Source organism: Stegodyphus dumicola, chromosome X2 (assembly GCF_044657685.1).
Source record: "Stegodyphus dumicola isolate Sdum_Otavi_A_Nest chromosome X2, ASM4465768v1".
NCBI lineage: Eukaryota > Metazoa > Arthropoda > Arachnida > Araneae > Eresidae > Stegodyphus > Stegodyphus dumicola.
The window spans coordinates 179101234-179122701 of record NC_140781.1 but is presented as its reverse complement, the minus strand read 5'-3'; the positions used below and the strand labels follow the sequence as shown (position 1 = coordinate 179122701).

The 21468-nt window shown below is 34.7% G+C and overlaps 1 protein-coding gene across 2 annotated transcripts in view; it reads right to left on the bottom strand.

Annotated features, from left to right (window-relative positions):
- Positions 1–6291, bottom strand: part of LOC118188073 (transforming growth factor-beta-induced protein ig-h3-like) — a 65920-nt gene extending 59629 nt beyond the window's left edge. Inside the window, exon 1 of one of the 2 annotated variants that reach the window (XM_035358415.2) lies at positions 6159–6291. Coding sequence is in view for 1 of the 2 variants with exons in the window: in XM_035358416.2 (XP_035214307.1) it covers positions 6159–6211 (53 nt within the window). In the remaining variant the exon portion in view is untranslated. The remainder of the gene's footprint in view (positions 1–6158) is intronic. The other variant, XM_035358416.2, reaches the window with a different exon arrangement.
- Positions 6292–21468: the final 15177 nt, after the last annotated feature.

Below are 21468 nucleotides of genomic sequence, written 5' to 3'. Positions count from 1 at the left end.
ACGAAGAAAAGAAATTAGCATTAGCAGAAGTTTTTATGTCTTTTCATGCTAATAATCACAATCATTCCTTCAGATCTTGTACATCACAAGTTGTCCAAAAGTTATTCAACAAAAAACGACAGCAGTCTACTAAATTCACTCAAATGAGAAATATGCCAAAGAATAAAATAATATTATACGTAATTTTTTAATGTATTATATTTGTATATTGTACTTATGTTGAAATTTAAAAAATATCTATTACAATACTATTTTTGCGTTCTATGAAAATTTTTGTTGCTCCATATAGACGAAATTTTCAATCAGGAATCTTCCCCCCCCCCGGTCAATGGTGTCCCGCTTTACCAATGTTAAAATCTGGTCACCTTATCATACACGTTTAATTTTTCTCATCTGCTTCCGATTTTCTTCACGCAATATTACTTGTGCTTTGCTTATTTTCAGTAGTACACAAACATTTTTTTCAATTTCAGATGCAGAAAGCCTGTGGGGAAAAGCCCTAACAAACCGACAAAGAGGGAGATGTAGCCAAAAACCAGAAGAAATTTTTAAAAAAATCAGAAGTTCCGGGAGCGTCTCGGGAGATAAGGCGTAAATTCTAGATACGGTAGTGCAAGAAGCAGTGTAAAAGGCGCTCTTTTTAAGGGGCATAACCCACAGCATGGGCGCAATGGGCCTATCGTGAAATGAAAGAAATGGGCCAAAAAGCAGTCATGTCCGGTAATCAAACGTAAGGCCAGAACTGCTTAATTCTGGAATGGTCTGGTAGGTTGTTCAGAAACTCCTTGCTCAAAATCTGTCCTACATGTCCAATGATTATTTAGATTTATGTGACGTGTAATGGAGAATGAACGTAGATTGGTAAGTGACATTGTTAAATCCAGTTGGATGCGTGCGTCTTTCGTTTCAACGAGCTTCTTTACCGCGGTCCACAATGAAAAGAAATCCATTGGAATTCAATTTTTCTGTGACACTCGGTGTTACAACGCAAGAAAATACGCCATTTTTTAATTTTTTCACTAATTCCTGACCTGTATTGATTTGAAATAGCTCGAATAATTGCTGCAGAATCCGACAGAATAACAACAGTTTTTACAGTAGGATTATCAAAAACTGGTATATGTTATAAAGCAACATGTACAACCTTTGCGTCACCGTCAAAACTAGTTTTGAAATAGCCAATAGGTAGGTTTGGAAGTAGATTTCCCAGAAAATTCCAGCTCCAGAACTTTCAGTACTGTCAGTATAAGACCATTCTGTATAAACCCATATGGTCAAAAGTCGAGACAGTATCTGCTTCCAAAAGTGTCTGTTCCCAAAATATAAACAGCACCAGAACAATTACCAGATTTAGAAACCGGTACATATCAAGAGAAAAAGAAGGATGTTTGATTTCGAAAGGATTTAGAAAGAGAAGGGAAGTGCTTAGAAAAAGCTAAAATGGAATATGGTCTTCTCTTTGAAACGAGCTCTATTAACCATTCCTAGATCTTAAGTCTGCTGCATACTGTTTCCAAAAATTTATAATAAAGAAGTCTAATAAGCTTCTCATGAAGTTTTATGGCCGGCAGAAGAGGTATTTCCTTCCTGATATGTACTTCGCCTGTGAAGAGCAAATGGACATCAATTGGATCAGCTCAAAAAGCTCCCGTTATGATCCATTGAGCCTGATTTTGTATACCTTCTAGTTTTCCATTAAAGTATTTATCGTAGTTATAAGGGGCTCACAACAATATTTTATAACAGACTTAAAAAAACCCTATAATATAATATACAAACAAGTTGTTCTTATTTTTGCTATCTTCGTAACAAAATACCTTTACTTCTTTTGCTTTAATTTAAGCGCTACATTATTCACTTAATCAAAAACAGGTGCTTAGAAAATTATTCTTCAAGACAACCATCCTACGATGGTTGGCTCTCCCACGCTAAGGGATAATTAGTTGACCAATTAAATTACCTTAATTGGAAGTAAAATAGAAATCTAACCATCTGAACTAATTGCGGCTACAACCTTCTCGAATAAGTTGGCTGCATTATTATGTTTAATACACATTAATTTAAGTCATTAATGTAATGTTAAGTGTGTAGGATTTTTTAATTAGGATGTTTGAAGCAGGAAACGTGAAAGATATGCAGTGCCATCACCGGGATTCAAACTCCGGATCTTCCGATTGCCAGTCTGATTTACTTCCAGTTACACCACGGAAGCAAATCATGGAGAGGTAGAAAATGCCTTATACATGGTAATTTCGTTATACTTATGATGATTCAAAATATTACATTTATGGCTAAAAATATCGCTTTATCGTCTAAAAAAAGCCATGCAAAAGGGGACAAAAAGACTACAACAAAGTTGACCAGCAGATGAATGGGAAATAACTGACGGCAGTTAACCTGCAGTATGTAAACAGGGATCTGATATTACTCCACCACGTTTATTAAATCTGCTTTTTTTAAAAGAAGTAATAGCTAAGCAGTGACTCAAGGAATATATAAAGAACAATAAGCCTATATGCATACGTAATTATTTTCCATTAATATTTGTATAGCTAATTATCAAATATGTTAGGCCAGTCTATGTATTTTATACCTTAAATGAAACTGATTTAACAGTTTTTTTTAAATCCCGTACTTGTTACTTTCTATGTTATTTATGAAAAATTAAAAACACATAAATTTAAAAACAATTTTAATTTTATTTGGCTTTAGAAAGAAAAGCAAGCGCCCGGATAACTGAAGTTCTACTATGGATAAAATTAAGTAAACAGCTACTTTTTAAGAAATCTTATCTTATCTAATCATTATTTCCTATCTTGTTCATTTGCGGTTTTGCAGCTGAAGATGATGGTTCGGTAAAACCATCGAAACTAGTCCTGTGAAAATTTTGTAGGTATAACGCTGATTTTTGTTGTTTGACTTCTGAATTAGTAGCTACTTTTTAGTTTTTCGACATTTTTTTATACTAAAGTTTAGAGAACAAAATCGTCTAAAAAAGTTTTTCTAGACATTAAGTGCATATAATTGAGGTGATATGTTCATTTGAAGGAAGAGAAATAACAAATCAACAACATTCAGTTCATTTGAATTTTAATCAAGACTTTTGCTATTATTCCCATATTGCAGACTCATAAATGGAGACATAGTTATTTTATACAATTTCATATAATTTAAGATTAGGCAAAAAAGGCAACCTTAATTTGGCGCAGATTTTGCAGTCGTACTAAGGCAGCTTTTTTGCCTATTTTTAAATTTTACACTATTGTATATCTCTTCCAATATAATTTCATGCAATACATTAGATCTGGTATAAAGACCGCTCATAAAAAAATACACGGTTTTAGAGATATTTTAAGACAAAAAATTATATTATAACTTGAAATTCTTCATCTATTTAAAATTTATTCCTGAATAAGTAAACAACGCATGCAAAGTCAATACATGAATTCAAATGGTATGATTATTTTCATAACTAATTTATTTCATTTTCTGAATAATGTAATATATTCAGAGAAGAGCAACTTTGTTTTGCAAAAAATGTAAAGTAACACACAATGCATAAACTTTAAATGAATAACTGATTTCAATTTTAAGGTATCTGCCTACGTTCGGAGCACTTTTTTTTTAAAACATAGAATTCTGATGAAATATATATTTATTTAGTCAAAATATGATATCAAATTATGAAAATAGGTAAATTTTTAGGAATAATTTTATAAATTTTTGAAATATATGCAATTTTTTGCAAATTTTTAGGAGAATTTAGCACTTACGTTAAATGCCGTATATTTTTTCTCACAGCATATATTTCAATTTTTTTTATACTGTATACTACTACAACACTTATCTGTGTTATGAACTAAAATGTATATGATATTTCTAAAATTTACTAAAATATGTGTAATTACATGAAAAAACACAGTTTTTTGTAAAATATTTCTTATCGTTTTATATAGAAATACTTATAAAACAATCAAATTAATAAATATTACTTAGATTGTAGCTTAAAACCTAATAAATAATATAGAAAACATTTTAGTGAAATTTAATAGAGATATCTTTAGAACATTTTGAGTAATTTCATTTCTTGTATGTAAAAACACTAGAAAAATTAGTTTTTCAGAAAACGCATTTAAAGATTTCACATTAACAGAAAAACTGTTCTGTTGTATTTACACACTTAAAATTCTCCACATTTGTACATCACACCCTCCATATCTTTATACTTAAGTAATTTTGATTTCCTATTTGATTTTAATTTTTTTCTGGCTATTTTCGAAATGAGCGACGAATGAATTTTCGAGTTCTTTATTCTTTCGTTATCAATTCCAAAGTAATTTTTAATCATTTCTTGTTCAATTGATATGCCTAAATGTTCAAACACAGGAAGTAATCCAAGATACCCTGAATTAAAAATTAAAACAGCTATATATGCACCCAGCAACATAGTCTTTATACCTAATCGCAATGTTGTCAAACCCAGTTAAAAAACCGCAATGTTGCCAGTCCCGGTTCAAAGAATTAAGGCAAATAATTATTGCCAGAAACAAAAAAAAAGTACCCAGAATTAAAATGAAATGTTTTAGCACAATTTTACACACAAACAGTTAAAAAAAAAACACGGATAACAACATAGTTTACCTTTAAGTTGAGCCTTTTAAATAGCACTTCCGGTCTTTCTGCTTTCATTTCCAGTGCAGTTAATTGGCTATACCTTCTCTTCTAATTATCACAAACGTAAAAATGAACCATTTTCGGAATCCTACAAAATTGACCTTTCAAATTGGGCAATAAAAAAAATCGAATTTTTTCGCCGAAATCGTTTTTTTAACGTAGGCAGATACCTTAAGCAACAACACGAAAAATCTGTTAATGCTCAGAAAGAGCAGCATATGTCTACTATTATAGGACTCAGGACAAATCCTTCATAATGGGAATTTAAATTACATTTAAATCACTATTATGAAGAATTCGTTGTGTTTCCTGTTGGAGTAGATACATACTGCGTGTTTGCTTTCATTATAATCATTTTAATTCCTAGTAAGACACATATAAAATCTCACACTAAATTTTAGTTCATTTTCATATACAAAGCTTAAAATGGCAAAAAAACATTAAAATATCTATAAAAATATAGTAAATTCCTATGCCATGCTTGGTTAAATTTCTTCTAGCCGTTCTTGCTGTCCGCTTTTTCTTAAACAAACTTTTAATGTTTCGCATTTTTCAGTCATGTGATTGAAAAGATAAATAACTAGCTTAGTCAACTTTGTGTGGAAGATGTTAACATAAAAAAGCAAAAATGTAAGCACTGCTTGATGACATTTAGTATGTTTTAAGAGAAGTATTTATTAATGATATATATGCTTATAAAATTTCAAAGATAAGTAAACTTTTTTCTGCAAAGCCGAGAAATCTAATGTTTATATTTCGGAGATTTTACAAGTTGGTTTAGGTAATTTATTATAGCAAAACATGAAAAGTTTTTCTTATAACGTGCTACGAAATGTTGTAAAGCAAACTTACCTATCTTGATTGACAAGTATTAAATTTTGATGGTCATATTTATTAAATAAAACTTTAAATACATAAGATGGAAAATGTTTTATAATCAAAATTTGTGAGAGAGCAAATGTCTTAGTGAAAATTCTACGATGAGTGTGAAATTATAATAACTGACAAGAATTTGCCTCGGTTTTCATTTGTCTAAATAAGTAAACGTAAACCTGTGTAATGAAAATTTAAGCTATGTTAATTTTATTACAGTTTGTTAGTTTTCTGAAATTTATTGAACACTTTGGAATTTACGTTATTACAATATAAAAAAAACTTAAGACTGGCATCCTCTTACCAAATACACAATCGTATGCAACAAAACCTCTTACTGTAGAAGCATCTCATATTGCAATGGAGTTCTGGATACCAATAGTTAAATTGTTAAATATTATATTAGTGTAATATTCATAGGTTTCTTTAACTTAAGAAGCTTAGAAAGAGAGTAAATATATTCTTGCTGTGAACAATCGTTTCACAATGCTTTGAAGACAATTCAATAATTTATAGAACCTAACGTGACTGCAATCGGAAGAAATTGAAAAATTTGAATATCAGCTTCTTTCTGCGAAAACAAAATGCAAATTTAGAAACGAAAAACTTACCAGGGTAAATCGCTGAAACGCTTGAAAACTCCGCTCGAACATGCGTTTGACATTAAAAGGGTAGAAGAATGGGAGCGTAGGCGTCTTATAGTAGAAGGTCGCTTTTCGAGTCCCTTAATCAAGCGTCATAGCCATACAGAAAAAAAAATGAATGAGAATTCGAGGTCAAAGGTTGCATTCAACGAACCAATTTTATCTCTCATTAAAAACATGACAAATGCAACCTACAATTGTATTAAACCGTATCCGGAACAAAATAGCCTCGTTTACTGAAGGCACAGCTTAAATATATGCAACAATGTTTCACAGTAACTAAAAAATTAAAGTCTCTGCTACGGAAGAAGATAATTTGAATTTCGTAACAAAATATTTTTATGTATGATCTTGCTAAATCGCATTTGTACGCAGATTATTAAGGATTTTTAAATAACATTTAATTGTCTTTGGTTTGAAATCCCTTCTATGTGAATTCTTTTATTACGATCAGATTCAAAAGTGTGAGGAAAACGTCCGATGCTATAGTGCACAGTTGGGTAACATTTGTATCAGACGAAGCCACTTTAAATTAAGCAGTAATAAAGGAAGTCGCATAACTTGATATACCTAAAAATGCGACTTTTGTGAAATTACTATACTTTTTGTATATCACTTTATTGCATTATACAGAAATAATGCAAAAAAAAGTTATTTATTAAAATAAAAATTTACAATATAAAATATTTTTGTGGTCACATAAGGCTAATAATTTATAAAATTAATCTTTAATAATTTTTAATAAACAACTACATATATTTAAATACTGTTTCAAGTAAAAATAATAAAATAGAAGTTTGTTTCAATAAATGTATTACATTGTGAAGAAAAACAATAGAAATGTAATAATATCAATTTATAAAAAACCAACATAGCAACAGTATGTAAAATAATGTTAAAATTCCATGGAAAATGTAATTTAGTGGGATATTTGCATTTGTTTCTTTCATGATAGTAAATGAATATTTGGATCAAGCTTCGTAACGGGCAGCCTTAGTAGATCGTCTAAATGAGCATCTGTAATTTGCTTTCTTAAACTAATTTTAATTTTTGTCATGAGAGAAAATGTTGTCTAGCAGCAATAAGTACTTCCAAAGCAAAGAAAACGGCGTGCATGCTCTTATAGGCATCGCTATTCAAAAGCACTTTTCCAGATTTCTATGGGATCCTTATTAGCGTCAAAAAGAGATTTGAGGATATCTTCCAGCAACTCAAATAACTCCATTTGCAGTTGCTTGCGTAGGAGCTTTGGCCATATCTACTAAATGTGGTTCAAATGCCAGGCTCATAGCAGAAGTGTGCTCGTCAAAATCCGAAAATCTTTTTCAGTATATTCTTCTCTTAAAAAGTCCAAGATACCTATATATTCATTGAAAGTTTTATTTTTATGTTTTTACTCATTCAACATTCTTGCTAGCTCCGGGAAGTGTTCTACAGATATATCCGACAAGAAAGCAATGTTTTAAAAAATACGAGGGCTGTAAATTAAGTAATAGCAACATAGGTATAAATCAATTTTTAATGAACTTACATGTACAATTGCATTACATTCCTTCTATGTAATCACCAGCAAAGCTTATAACCTTTTGAAAAATGTCGGGAAGCCGTTGTAGACCAGTGGCAAGGTGTTGATTGTTGATGTGAGCGACCGAGCGCCCTACTGCGTGGAGTACAGATGAAACGTCATGAAATCGGTGACCTCGGAGGGGTTCCTTCAACTTCGGAAACAGATCGAAGTCACAAGGACTCATGTCGGGTGAGTAGGGAGAGTGTTCCAGAATTTCCCACTGCCACCGTCGCAAAAGGAGAGTGGCATTGTTTGCGACATTGCAACGAGCGTTGTCATGCAATACGATAGGAAGATTGTTCTGCAATAAACGTGGACGTTTGCGCCGCACAGCCGGACGCAGATGGTGCTGTAGAAATCGACAATAGTAATCTGCATTGACAGTTTGTCCTTCAGGTACAGCATGTGTAAGAGTCACACCGTCCCAGTCGTAGTCGACGTGGCGAACCTTGGTGACGCCATTCATTTGATTGACGCTTTAATTCAGGCTCATAGGTTCGTGTCCATGTCTTATCAATGGCGACAATACGCTGCAGAAATGCGTTCTCCTTCATTGCGGTATCTCTCCAAGTGGGTGCTAGCTTGGTTAGTCGATGTGGAATCCAGCGGGAAGCAATTTTCCTCACGTTGAGAGATTTCTTCATTATGTGCCACACCGTTTGATGACTCAGACCAACCTCTAAGGATAATTATCGAACAGTCCATCGGCGGTCAGGATAAGGTAATAATCAGGATAAGGTCAGGATAAGGCGGATCGGTAAGGAGACCGCTCAGGATGTCAATCTGCTCTTGAGGAATGGAGGGCCGACCTGTGCGTTGCAAATCCACAGTCTCATTCCGATCCGAACGAAATGCTTGAACCCACCGTGTTACTGTCCTATACGGTAAAGCATTTGTGCCACAGGCTTCCGCTAATCCTCGATAGCATTCTGTTGCATTTTTGCCACGGGGAACCTCAATTTTAAGCCACGACTGTTGATCATCTTTTGAAAACATGCTTTAGAGCGATGGAAACGAAACTCCTCATTTTAACGCCACACAACAACTACCCTTCTAAGCAGATCGACTGTTTTTTGCACTCTACATATCGACAACAGCGCCAGCTCACCGCTCCCATATCCTATTTGCGCATGTCCGCCTTCTGCGAGTTTCAAGGTTAAGTTGACACTATTTAATTTACAACCCCCGTATTAATTTTTTCCGTAACGCTTGGATCTTTTGTTACATTTTATATATATATGCTTCGTTTTACCTTGCAGACATATATTTAAATTGTTTTGTTTTGTCATAATATGAGACAAAAATGCAATGTTTCTGTAAAATGCTTCATCTGTTAGATTACATAGTTTTCCCTGTTCTTGATAATAGTATGCAATTCTTCGTCGTAAAGTTAAAATTTGTAAGTTTTCTCCTGAATTTATAACAGATATTTTTAAGTTTATGCACCTTTCCTTTCTCTCCTAATTTCAGCTTACAATTCCTTACCAGAATGAGTTTTCAGAATCGAGTTAAATGCAAAAGTGGTATTTAAGTCGAAGTTCCACTGACTTCGGGAGAAAGAATCGGAATTTCTGAATAGCGCGCGTTTGCCTTATGACTACGTCTCTCTAAGCTGTTACTATACGCTTGGCCGTATTACGTGCCCTTGATAGTTTCGCTAAGGGCCAACTAGTCTAGATTTGTGTTAGCTTCGGCTAAATCTCTTTAGCTAATCATTAGCTAGTTCCTATTTCTTACACTTTTGAGTTAAAGCCCAAGTGGAGGCTTTGCTGTACACCCTGAAAAAGGGGCCGACTGTATATTTTTATTTTGAGAAATAAAGGGTAATTAACCCTTCTTGAGTTTACGTTTCTATTTCTGAACTTAAGCGATTATTCGCATAGCTGTTCACTAAGTTCCTCAACACTGAGTTAATAGATAAAAGGGAGGAACTCTATATTGGCTCCCAAAGCAATTTTGACGAAACATGCCGTTGGAGAGTGAAAATTTTACGTCGATCCCTCTGACCTTTCAAATTCCTCAACCGCCAGCAAACCCTATGGAGGGATTCGGTTTCATCGTGGAAACAATGCGAGCAGCCATGAAGCCAGCTGCATCATTTGATGGCAAAGGTTCCGTGATAACTTTCCTAGAGCAGCTGAATCTGCCCTTCACTTTACATCCTGTAAACCAGCTACAGAAGATTACAATTGCTACAGTGAACTTAAAAGGCCAGATCCCGAGTTGGCTCAAGGGAATCGGGAATTTCCTGTTAGGGGATCCAGGATAGGAAATCTATGCATGGGAAAACTTTAAAACCGCGCTATTGAAAGCGATTCCTGCAGTCAAAGACCGAGCCAAGCTAGAGGCAGAACTGTTTAGTAAATATCAGACGAACGTCGACGATTTGACGGACTTTATTCTTAGAACAATTCAAATATTTAATTTATTATATGGAAATAGGCAGGATAATGAATTAAGTGAAGTGATTTTGCTGCATCTACTCCCGTCAATTCACGATTTTCTGGAAGTAAGAAACCCTCAGACGCTAGAAAACCTATTTCAACTTGCGGTTAAGTTTCAGAGCAGATGAACAGCTGAAAATGCGCGTTCAGGTAATTTCCGCCATTATTCGAGGTTTTCACCTCAACAGAAACCTCAAAGTAAGCATAATTCTTATCGGCAAGCGGGGAAAGCTGAAAAAACAGATACCAAGAAGACAGGTCAGTCTAAAGCATTTGGAGATCACAGTAAGAGGCAGTAGAGGCAGGGGGGCGGAAAATAAGGATTTAAACTGATCAGGGTGGCCGAGAAGAGGGCCCGGTCACCCCTGGAAGAAACAATCGTCGGAAATTAAATTAAATTCGGTAGTCGTACAAAATTTGGCCTTGCCGGAAATTCATACCTTATTGGGCAATGTTCCTACTACCGCCTTACTCGACACCGGAGCTCAATGCAGCTTTCTGTCGCAAGACTTCTTTAAGAAGAATTTTCGCCGTAACAGATCGTTTAAAATTATGGAACAGAGGGTAACTGACGCCCAAGGAAAACATTATGTCTGCATTGGAAAAGTAGGGCTGCACGTTCAAATAAAGAACGAAATACAAAAATTTTCTGTTAGTGAAGGACCTGTTAAATTCAGTTATTTCGGGTGTCGAATTTTTCCGCGTAGCAAGCGCAAAATTAAATTTTAAGAGCTCTACTTTACAGGTGCATATGGATACTGTTGAAGAAGAGGGGGCTAAGCCAGATGTCGACCTGAACCTTCTCCAGGAAAAGGAGAAAAAAAAGTGGAAAAGGTGGTAAGACAATTTTGTAAATTATTCGATGGCAAACCTGGATTCTGTCAGGCCGTGCAGCATGAGATTAATGTTGGAAATGCCCTCCCCCAATCCGGTCTAAGCCGTATTGCTATAACCAAGTTCAAGAAGAGATATTAGAACAGCATATTAAGAGCATGCTGGAGAAAAAAAGAATTGTTCCGTGTAGCAGCCCCTATGGAAGTCCGGTAGTTTTATGTAGCCAGAAAAAAAAACCCAGCCTCCCACCGTCATATTCGAACTCATGGAAGTTCGCAGTTGATTACCGTAAACTGAATAGTATAACTAAATATCCAGCGTATCCTATTCCGATAATTGATAAAATAATAAGGAAAATCCGATCTACTAAGTATATGACTACGCTAGACCTGACGTCAGGCTACTTTCAAATTGCAGTAAAACCCGAGGATGTCGAGGAAACAGCTTTTATAACGAAGTCAGACGTGTATGCCTTTTTTGAGAATGCCGTTTGGCTTAAGCGAAGCTCCGGCTACAAAAAGTCATAGATATTGTGTTAGACCCGTCTTAGGCAAAAGTACAGTCATATATTTAGATGATATAATAGTGACAAGCGAAACGATAAACGGACCTGTTAAACTTTTGGAGGACGTTTTTACTTTATTAAATGAAGCTGGCCTCGAAGCCGAAGAAATGCAAGTTTGCGGCCAAGGAGCTTAGATATCTCGGTTATAAAATCCCGAAAAAAAGAAATCGAGACCCTTATTAGTGAAGAGTTATCCACCTCCAAATACCGCCAAAATATTTGGGCATGTGCTCATATTATAGAGAATTCATCAAAGACTTTGCGAAGATAGTTGAACACTTGCTGGTTCTCAAAAGCCAAACAACTAGATTCACGTGGACTGCAGAGGCGAACACTGCGTTCGAAGAATTAAAGCACGCATTAATTAACGCCCCAGTTCTCAAGTTCCCGGATGGGAACCATAATTTAGAAATTGCAGCAGATGCCTTAGTATTTCGCAGTTGGTACCGTCCTCTCTGAAAATGGGCAGCCAATTGCCTTTTTCAGAAAAACGCTGAATCAAATTCAACGAAACTACACCGCAAAAGAAAGAGAAACTCCCGCTGTCTTACTAGCGGTATTTTGGAAGCACAACGATAACAGTACACTCAGACCATGCGGCAGTTGGTCGCTTGAATTCGGGGAAAAATCTTTCACCCCGGCTTATACGTTGGACGTTAAAGCTACAAGAGTTTAATTTAATTATAAAACATACATCTGGGAAAGAAAAAGTTGTTGCGGATGCCCTATCAAGAATTAAGATTGACGAAGAGGGAAATACAGTCAGATGTACGATGCTAACTTACAGAATAATTGAGACTCGTGAAACAATAATGTCAGAACTGAAGACGGACCCTGAATTCAAGGATATTTAGGCATATCTTGAAGACCCTGAACATTTCAAGCATGTGGACATAATGGCTATTCGGAACAGAGCGCCCCACTATGAAATCATTGATAAATTGCTATTTATACGAAAATAACTAACGATAATCAAGAATACCGGCCAGTGATACCAGCGAGTCTACGGTTAAATATTTTATAGGAGCTACATGATTCGCCCATTTCAGGTCACTTAGGTATCAGGGAAACATTGCAAAGCGTCCTTGAAATGATTTATTTTGCGCAGTTGCAGAGGGTGGTAACGGCGTATGTCAGGTCGTGCCATATGTGCCAATTAATTAACGATGTTAATTTCAACTTGGCCGTGTACTTAAATAACATAAAAACCTCTTTCCCAAATGAATTCGTTGGCATGATTTGCTCCTAGGACAAGATTAAATAAAAACAGATATCTCTTAACTATCGCTGATGACTTCTCGAAGTGGATAAAAATAATTCCCTTTAAACTAGCATCAGCAAAAATAGTATCAGATTCGTTTTAAATAAGTATATTTTAAAATACGGGGCCGCAGTAAAAGTAATATCTGATAATGGGAAACAATTTGTTAGTCACTTGTAAGATTCTCACTAGTGTATTTCTCAGTTACTGTAGAAAGTGACGAACCTTAAGAACTAGTTAGCGAATAATCGCTTAAGTTCGTGTAACAAGAAACAACAAGATGGAAGGGTAACTAACCCTTTATTATTCCAATAAGATTTAACAAAACTCCACCTTGGAGTGTACAATCAAAGCCGACACTTTGGCTTGAACTTAAGAGACTAAAAATTAAACTAAAACTAAGAATAAAGAAACTAAACTAAAGAAAACTAATACTAACTAAAACTAACTAAAGAAATATAGCCGAACTAAAACTAACTAAAGAAATATAGCCGAACTAAAACTAACTAAAGAAATATAGCCGAAGCTATCAAGATTCTAATCGAGTTGGCCCCTTAACTCTTCTGATTCTCTCTCACTCAGCAAGTAGACTTCCCGGTTTAAATACCGCTCCTCCTCATTAAGTATTCAGAGTGATTCCAAAACTACGTTCTGGCCGGAAGTAGTAAGTTGAAGTTAAGAATTCGACAGGAAAGGATTTTTAACTTAAAATTTAACTGTTAATAAAATTACCATAATCCTTACACACTTATTTAAAAAATCTTTACACAGGACTTGGCATACGCCATCTGAATATGGTACCATATAAGGCCGCAATCGAATATTGCGGAATGTGTAAACACGAATATTTTTAAAATTATTCGGGCATATGTTAAAAATTATCATGACCTTTGAGATAGCTGCGTCAATGGATTAGGTTTTGCTTTAACAATGGCGAAGCACGATACTACGCAAATTAACCCCCGCAGAACTCTTTTTAGGGAGGAAAAATTTAACTCCCTTAGATAAACTCTTTCTTGTGCAGCAAAGGGAAGATGAATTTAAATTGAAGAACATTCAAGAAATCATGAGTGAAGGGATCGAAAATTCCGATGTAGCGAGGCAGAAACAGAAATTCTACTATGACAGAATTAGACGGGAGGAAGAATATTCTGTGGGTCATAAAGTGTAAAAATAAAACATTCGTTATCATCTGCACCGGAAAATAGAGTCGCGAAGTTTGAGCCTAGGTTCGAAGGGCCTTTTATTAATGAAAGGATTAGATTCGCAACGGTTTATCTAAAGGCCAGGAAATAATTGCTAACATTGACCAAATTAAACCATACTAAACTATAGTGGTACTGATTTTGAAATCTTAAGATTTATTGCAGGATCCTGGAAGCGTGCCAAGAACTCCAATTAGCCAAGCAACAAACTGGAATCCCCCACGAGAGAAACGAAAGCAGGCGAAAAGTAGGGAGGAAAGGCCGACTAAACGAATGGCAGCCAGTACAAGGTCCAGGGTCAGCGTAAAAGAGAAAAAGAGCAACCATTTCATAGGCTATTAAATAAAGTCCTACCTTAACGAGTTCCATTGCCAGCGGAGAAAAGAAAAAGAACAACGGGCGGAAAACCAGTGGAACGAGTGGCACCCCAAAGGGGTCCAGAAGCAACAAAGGAAGCCACGCCAGATAGTTTTAGCTACCCGTCGACAACCACTTCAAGGGAGCTCGGAAGAGATCCAGGTCAAAGAATTGCCAGAGGAAAAAGAACAGCCGGTCTGGTATCTTTGCCGTTCCAGCAATCTTGGAAGCCCAAAAGGAGGTTTTAAAGATCCTCAAGAAAAATGTGCCCCCAGAGGCCAAGAGAAAAGCTGAGTTCCAGAACCCTCAGCCTACCAGGATGTCAGCCCGGTTCATCGCCAGAGAAAAGAAACGAAAAGACGTTCCGGCAGAAAATACCAGCCGCCCAAGGAGGAAAATTAAAGTGCGAAACTTGGCACATCATACCTAGGAGGAGCTCTGCCACAAGAGAATGGAGGAGTTTAAAAACCAAAAAGATAAGTGAAAATTTCCTTTGTTTGCTTATTTTAGAATGCAAAATTCAATTTATATCGTGTTGTTCAAAGCTGCTAAATGCTGTTAAAAGAAAGAATTTTGAATTCGAAAGTTTGCCAGAAAGTATATTGTAAACATCTTTTAGTCGGAAAGACTTGAAATAATGATGAAATTGTTGTTAACTTTGAACTTAAAATTAAAATTTCAGGAAAAGATTTTAAATTATGTATAGCAACTATGTAAGTTGTGAGGTAAAGTGAATTTAAAATGTTTTATGTTAAATGTGGAAAAATGTTGTGTTGAAAGTAAAAATTTTAAATGTCAGTTGTAAAAGTGCTTTAAAGTTAAACTTGGTTTAAATATAAATTTTATTTAAATGTGAACCTGGTGTAAATGAACGATTGGAAAGAAACAACAAAATGAATGTGTTAAAAGTGGGCTCTCCAGCCAACACTCAAAACGAACTTAAACGAAATTAAAAGAACCTTGTTAATTTAATTTAAGAAGGATAGATTTAGAAGCTACATATATCGGGAGTGTCGAGAATATCCGGAGTGCGGCTGGGAACACCAATATTATAAGTTTATATTTAGTACACTTACACCGTTTGTCGTTATAGTCAAAAGTTTGCAATGGACTTTTAAACTATTTTCTGGCAAAGCTATGTAACTCAAATTTTACATATACACGTACACACTGTTTGTGGATGACAATGCTACGAGGTGAAGCGAGTTTTTCAAAAATCGATTTAGAGTTTTTAAAATTTAATGTTGAAACGCACATATTTTCCTTCAGCAAACTAAAAGCATAAAATAAGTTTGCATCATCGGATAGAGCAGAAAAAAGATTCTTTTAAAAGAAATTTATACGAAATTTTTAATGCATTTTGAAAATTTGGTTTGCAAAAATTGGTAAATTTGCGAAAATCGCTCTTTTTTTTCAGCTTTTTTACTTCCATTATTTTAAAATTTTAGCATCTAAAAATGAAGTCTTGAAATTTTCACATATTATAAAACAGACTCTTCGCCTTGTTTAAAACTTTTTTTTTTTTTTTTTTTTTTTGTTCTTGATTTGAACTTGATTAAACTAAAAAGTGTTCAATTTATCGATTAAAGCTATCTCAAATGTGAAAACTTCTGTATAAATTTAATGTTGAAAGTAAGAAATTATCTGAGCAAGATGATCCATCACTTAAATTAGAAAACTGGGGCGAAATACCAAGTTTTGCGATTTTTATGAGAATTTCTAAATATGTGCTAACTATTGATAAACATTATTTGTTGTTATCATGAAATGCAGATCAACAGCGATATAAGTCAAGATAAAAGTAAGGAATAGTTTTTAGCAAAGATAAAAACCTTCTCTCTCAGGAGGAGAGAAATCATTGTTGACCAAACGATAGCATTAATTTCTGGAACAAAATATGCTCGAGAGTGATAATTGAATTCTGAAGAGATTTCTTCTCTCAGTCTCGTTTCTCTCTTGGTGTTGGGTCCTGTGTTCTTATGTTGCTGTGGATAAGATAGTGCAACAAATGGGTAAGTGTTGGTTTGAAAAGTTTGGGCTGAAAAGCGCTATTTTGTGACAAGACAATTTTCATCAGTCTTTATAGCAGTAACTTCATGCCACAATCAGTTCGCCTGTGAAATAGTGTACAGCCTTCTTGTCGCTAGACATTCTACTCTGGATTGCGGAAGTCCAATTTATAAAAGGTTTTTAGAAACTTAAACCAAATTAAAAGAACCTTGTTAATTTAATTTAAGAAGGATAGATTTAGAAGCTACATATATCGGGAGTGTCGAGAATATCCGGAGTGCGGCTAGGAACACCAATATTATAAGTTTATATTTAGTACACTTACACCGTTTGTCGTTATAGTCAAAAGTTTGCAATGGACTTTTAAACTATTTTCTGGCAAAGCTATGTAACTCAAATTTTACATATACACGTACACACTGTTTGTGGATGACAATGCTACGAGGTGAAGCGAGTTTTTCAAAAATCGATTTAGAGTTTTTAAAATTTAATGTTGAAACGCACATATTTTCCTTCAGCAAACTAAAAGCATAAAATAAGTTTGCATCATCGGATAGAGCAGAAAAAAGATTCTTTTAAAAGAAATTTATACGAAATTTTTAATGCATTTTGAAAATTTGGTTTGCAAAAATTGGTAAATTTGCGAAAATCGCTCTTTTTTTTCAGCTTTTTTACTTCCATTATTTTAAAATTTTAGCATCTAAAAATGAAGTCTTGAAATTTTCACAGATTATAAAACAGACTCTTCGCCTTGTTTAAAACTTTTTTTTTTTTTTTTTTTTTTACATTTTCTACTTTTTTCGAGTTATACTGAAGACTTTAAGCTAAAGGAGAAGTTATCATTCTTCTTTTGGTGTCACTAGAGTTTAAATTGCGTCAAAGCTCAGCGGAGCCCAGTTTTTGAAGTAAATCATAATTCTAGCCGGAGTGCATGGAGCCCTAAATAAAAGGGCTCTGGCACTTCTTTTATGCAAGTGAAACACAGTTTCAGCAGACATATATTATTTTAATAATAAATATGCCTTAAAAATTGATTATAACTTCCGAATGCATGCCTGTATTTCTCTAGGAAACAAACATTTTGACGGAGGTTGAGACTTTTAAGGAAAGAAAAGCCCTTATCCACATGTCAAATTCTTATTCTCCGGGAGACGGATTTACGAGGAGCGGGTAAAAGTTTTTCTTCCCGAAAGTACTAAAAGTGATTTCCTTGGCTGCGCATGTCCAACTCTAGTGACATCCCACTACAGAGCTCCTGCAAATTTGAACTTGATTTAAACTTTGAATCTTTGAATCTGCACGTACTGCTATAAAGACTGATGAAAATTGTCTTGTCACAAAATAGCGCTTTTCAGCCCAAACTTTTCAAACCAACACTTACCCATTTGTTGCACTATCTTATCCACAGCAACATAAGAACACAGGACCCAACACCAAGAGAGAAACGAGACTGAGAGAAGAAATCTCTTCAGAATTCAATTATCACTCTCGAGCATATTTTGTTCCAGAAATTAATGCTATCGTTTGGTCAACAATGATTTCTCTCCTCCTGAGAGAGAAGGTTTTTATCTTTGCTAAAAACTATTCCTTACTTTTATCTTGACTTATATCGCTGTTGATCTGCATTTCATGATAACAACAAATAATGTTTATCAATAGTTAGCACATATTTAAAAATTCTCATAAAAATCGCAAAACTTGGTATTTCGCCCCAGTTTTCTAATTTAAGTGATGGATCATCTTGCTCAGATAATTTCTTACTTTCAACATTAAATTTATACAGAAGTTTTCACATTTGAGATAGCTTTAATCGATAAATTGAACACTTTTTGATAAATAAGAAATTAATGCTTTTTCACAATTCTCAGAAAGCATTATAAATTATTAAAAATGCAAATATATCAGTTTCCTTTTAATACATAATGCCATCTATGAACTTCTAATAGACATAAACTCGCTGTAATGTCACTAATAGATCCAGATAGAAGAAAAACTGGACTTTTTTCTCCCTAAATCAAAAAATACTTCTTTTATAATAAAAAGTAATTTTTAATTAAACACAGTGTTAATTTCTGAAATATGAGAAGTCACAAATCGTTAAAAGTAAGACATTTTAGCATGTTATCACGTTTTGAAAATAAAAATAGGTTGTAAGACTACGTTCGTTTGCGGTTTATTATCTAAGATAATAATTCCTTTTTCTCACGTATTAATCGTATTCTCTGATGCAAAATCTCTACTGGTTATAGTTAATTTAAACTCTGGTATAATCATTTAGTTCCTTCAGATTTCAAACTGGCAGGAAAGAATTACTTCCATGTATCATAAGTGTTCGCTTCCTAGACATTTCTTTTATAAAAGATATTTCATCATTAATAATGTACCGATACGGTTTTTATTCAAATGATATTGTTATTTTCATTATTCATTAGGCTTAATAAACTTAAAATAATACACAGAATGTAAAGTTTTTACCAGAACGACATTTGCTTACCAAACAAATCGTATTTCCAAAATAACAAAAATTTCAACTGAAATTCGGAAGTACTAATGTAATAAAATAAATATTGTCGCTCTTCAACTGCTAAGACAAGTTTCTCATTTCTCGTCAGCAGCTTAGAGACCAAAGCTCTGTCAAAAACATAGAATCAACGAAATGCGATACTAGCTTTATATATACAAAGTACATATTACCGTATATACCTGAAATCCGTTTTAACGTGTAATTACTAATAAAAATGCGAAGTATCAACAAGCATCCGTAATTTCATGTTCTTACTAGTGACAACTAGTTATCACTACGGATGGTGGGAAAGACACATAAAAAACTTAATTCGGCTACTTGCTGCAACTTTCACTTAGACCCCGTTCTTATTACACGTATGTAGCCGAATTACATAAAATTCGCTTCTAGGTATAGAATAAACGCAATGGCCTCCAAGATTATTTATTGCGTTGCTAAATTTTACTTATTTAACTTATTTCTTATTAACTTATTAACTTATTTCTTATTACATGCGGAGACTTATTAACTTATTTCTTATTACATGTTGGAGACGGCTGCTGCAGACAGACGATTACATAACGGCTCGGCGAAGGTCAACAGAAGGAGCGCCGCATCTGATTGAACTATTTTTTATTATTCTTATTTTTTCTTTAAATGCGAACTAAGCGGGGAAATTCCCTTTTCACTCAGTTATGTATGCACTAGTTAAAGTAATGTAACGTTTTCAGCTTGTGTGAGATATCCATATTAAATCTTTATATTAATAATCTCTGCTGTGATTATTTAATTTGTAACCTGCACGTTGTAACCCTGTGAGTTGCAACATAGTAAATTTGGCGTCCGCTACTTTATATTTTTGATAAAATATGGATATAAAAGTTTTGAAAGCAAAACGAAAGTTGCTGAGAACAGCTTTTACGGTATGCTGCAACGATATAGCTCAGAAGATCGAAAACAAAAGTTTAGGAAGTGACGAAGTCAGTACGCTGTTTCGGCAGATTCAAAACAAATTCTCACTTTTGGACACAACTCAAGAAGAAGTTTCGAATTTGTTGCTGAGTGATGATGCCCTTCAAGATGAATATTCTGAAGATTTTTTGAAAGCAGAAGAATACCGTGACAAGTTGTGCTTGATTTGTTCGCTGTTAGAAAATACAAAGAAGGCAAATTCGGTTACGGAAGGAACAACAACCGAGCAAAAAAGGAAATTCAAGCTTCCGAAACTTGAATTAAGGAAATTTAGTGGAGAACCGAAAGACTTTCTTGCTTTTTGGTCCCAGTTTGAAACAATTCACAACGACCTCTCCATTGTCGATGAAGATAAATTTCAATATCTTTTACAATGTGTGGTAGCAGATTCTAAAGCGTCAAGACTCGTAACAAGTTTTCCGCCAACTAAAGAAAACTATTCAAAGGTGATCGCACAACTTAAAGAACGCTTCGGGAGAGGTGAACTTTTGGTTCAGATTTATGTACGGGATCTACTTTCCATAGTAATGAAAAATGCTACTGGTAGGATTAAAGTAGATTTACCTGAACTTTATATGATTTACTTGAGAGCAAGCTTATGGCACTGGACAGCCTCGGTAGAACTAAAGAAAAATTTGCAGAATTTTTAGAGCCACTTGTTGAGTCCTGTTTACCAGAGACTGTTCTTCGTGCGTGGGAAAGAAGCCGCTCGATGGAAGATACTGCGTCACAGCAAGATAGTGCGCGTTCGTTGGATAAACTTCTGTGCTTTCTTCGAAATGAAGTGCAAAGTGAGGAAGTGATTAAGCTCCCTCGTACCGGGTTGGGAGCTTCACGTTCTGAACATTCGCGTCCACGTGCTGATGATCCAGGTTGCTCTACAGCTGCTGCCTTGGTAAATGTTCAAGACAATACAGGTAGGCGAAATTTACGTTGTATTTTTTGTGAGAAATCCCACAATTCTGCCGAATGTTTTTCTGCTCGCAAAATGTCTTTAGACGATAAACGAAAACTTTTGGTGCAAAAGCGCGCCTGTTTTCGCTGCCTACGAGTTGGACATAGTTCACGGGCATGCAAAAATAAAGTTAAATGTTTAACATGTGATAGATTTCACTATACCATTATGTGCTCAAATGGGGAACCTGTAAAACCAAATGAAACTGACAGTACTGTTATTTCAAGTAATGCATCGTCTAATCAGTCAACTGTTAATAAAAATGTGCATTTGCAAACACTTGTTTTAAAAATAGTATTTGAGGGTAGACAACTTACAGTTCGTGCGATTTTGGACAGTGGTTCTCAGAAATCTTATCTTTCAGAAAGGGTTATCACGTTTTTGCAACTGCGTCCTAAATCGAAACAAACCATTATACACGGTTTGTTTGGGGGGAGAGAGACAAGTCCTCATTCCCATTTAGTGTTTGATGTTAATTTAAGAAATTTTGAGGGCACTTATGACCATAACTTTGAAGTACTTTCTCAGAACAAAATATGTGAATGTGTTCCAAAAATAGTTGATCCCAATACCCTAAAAGAATTAAAAGAAAGAAATAGTACCT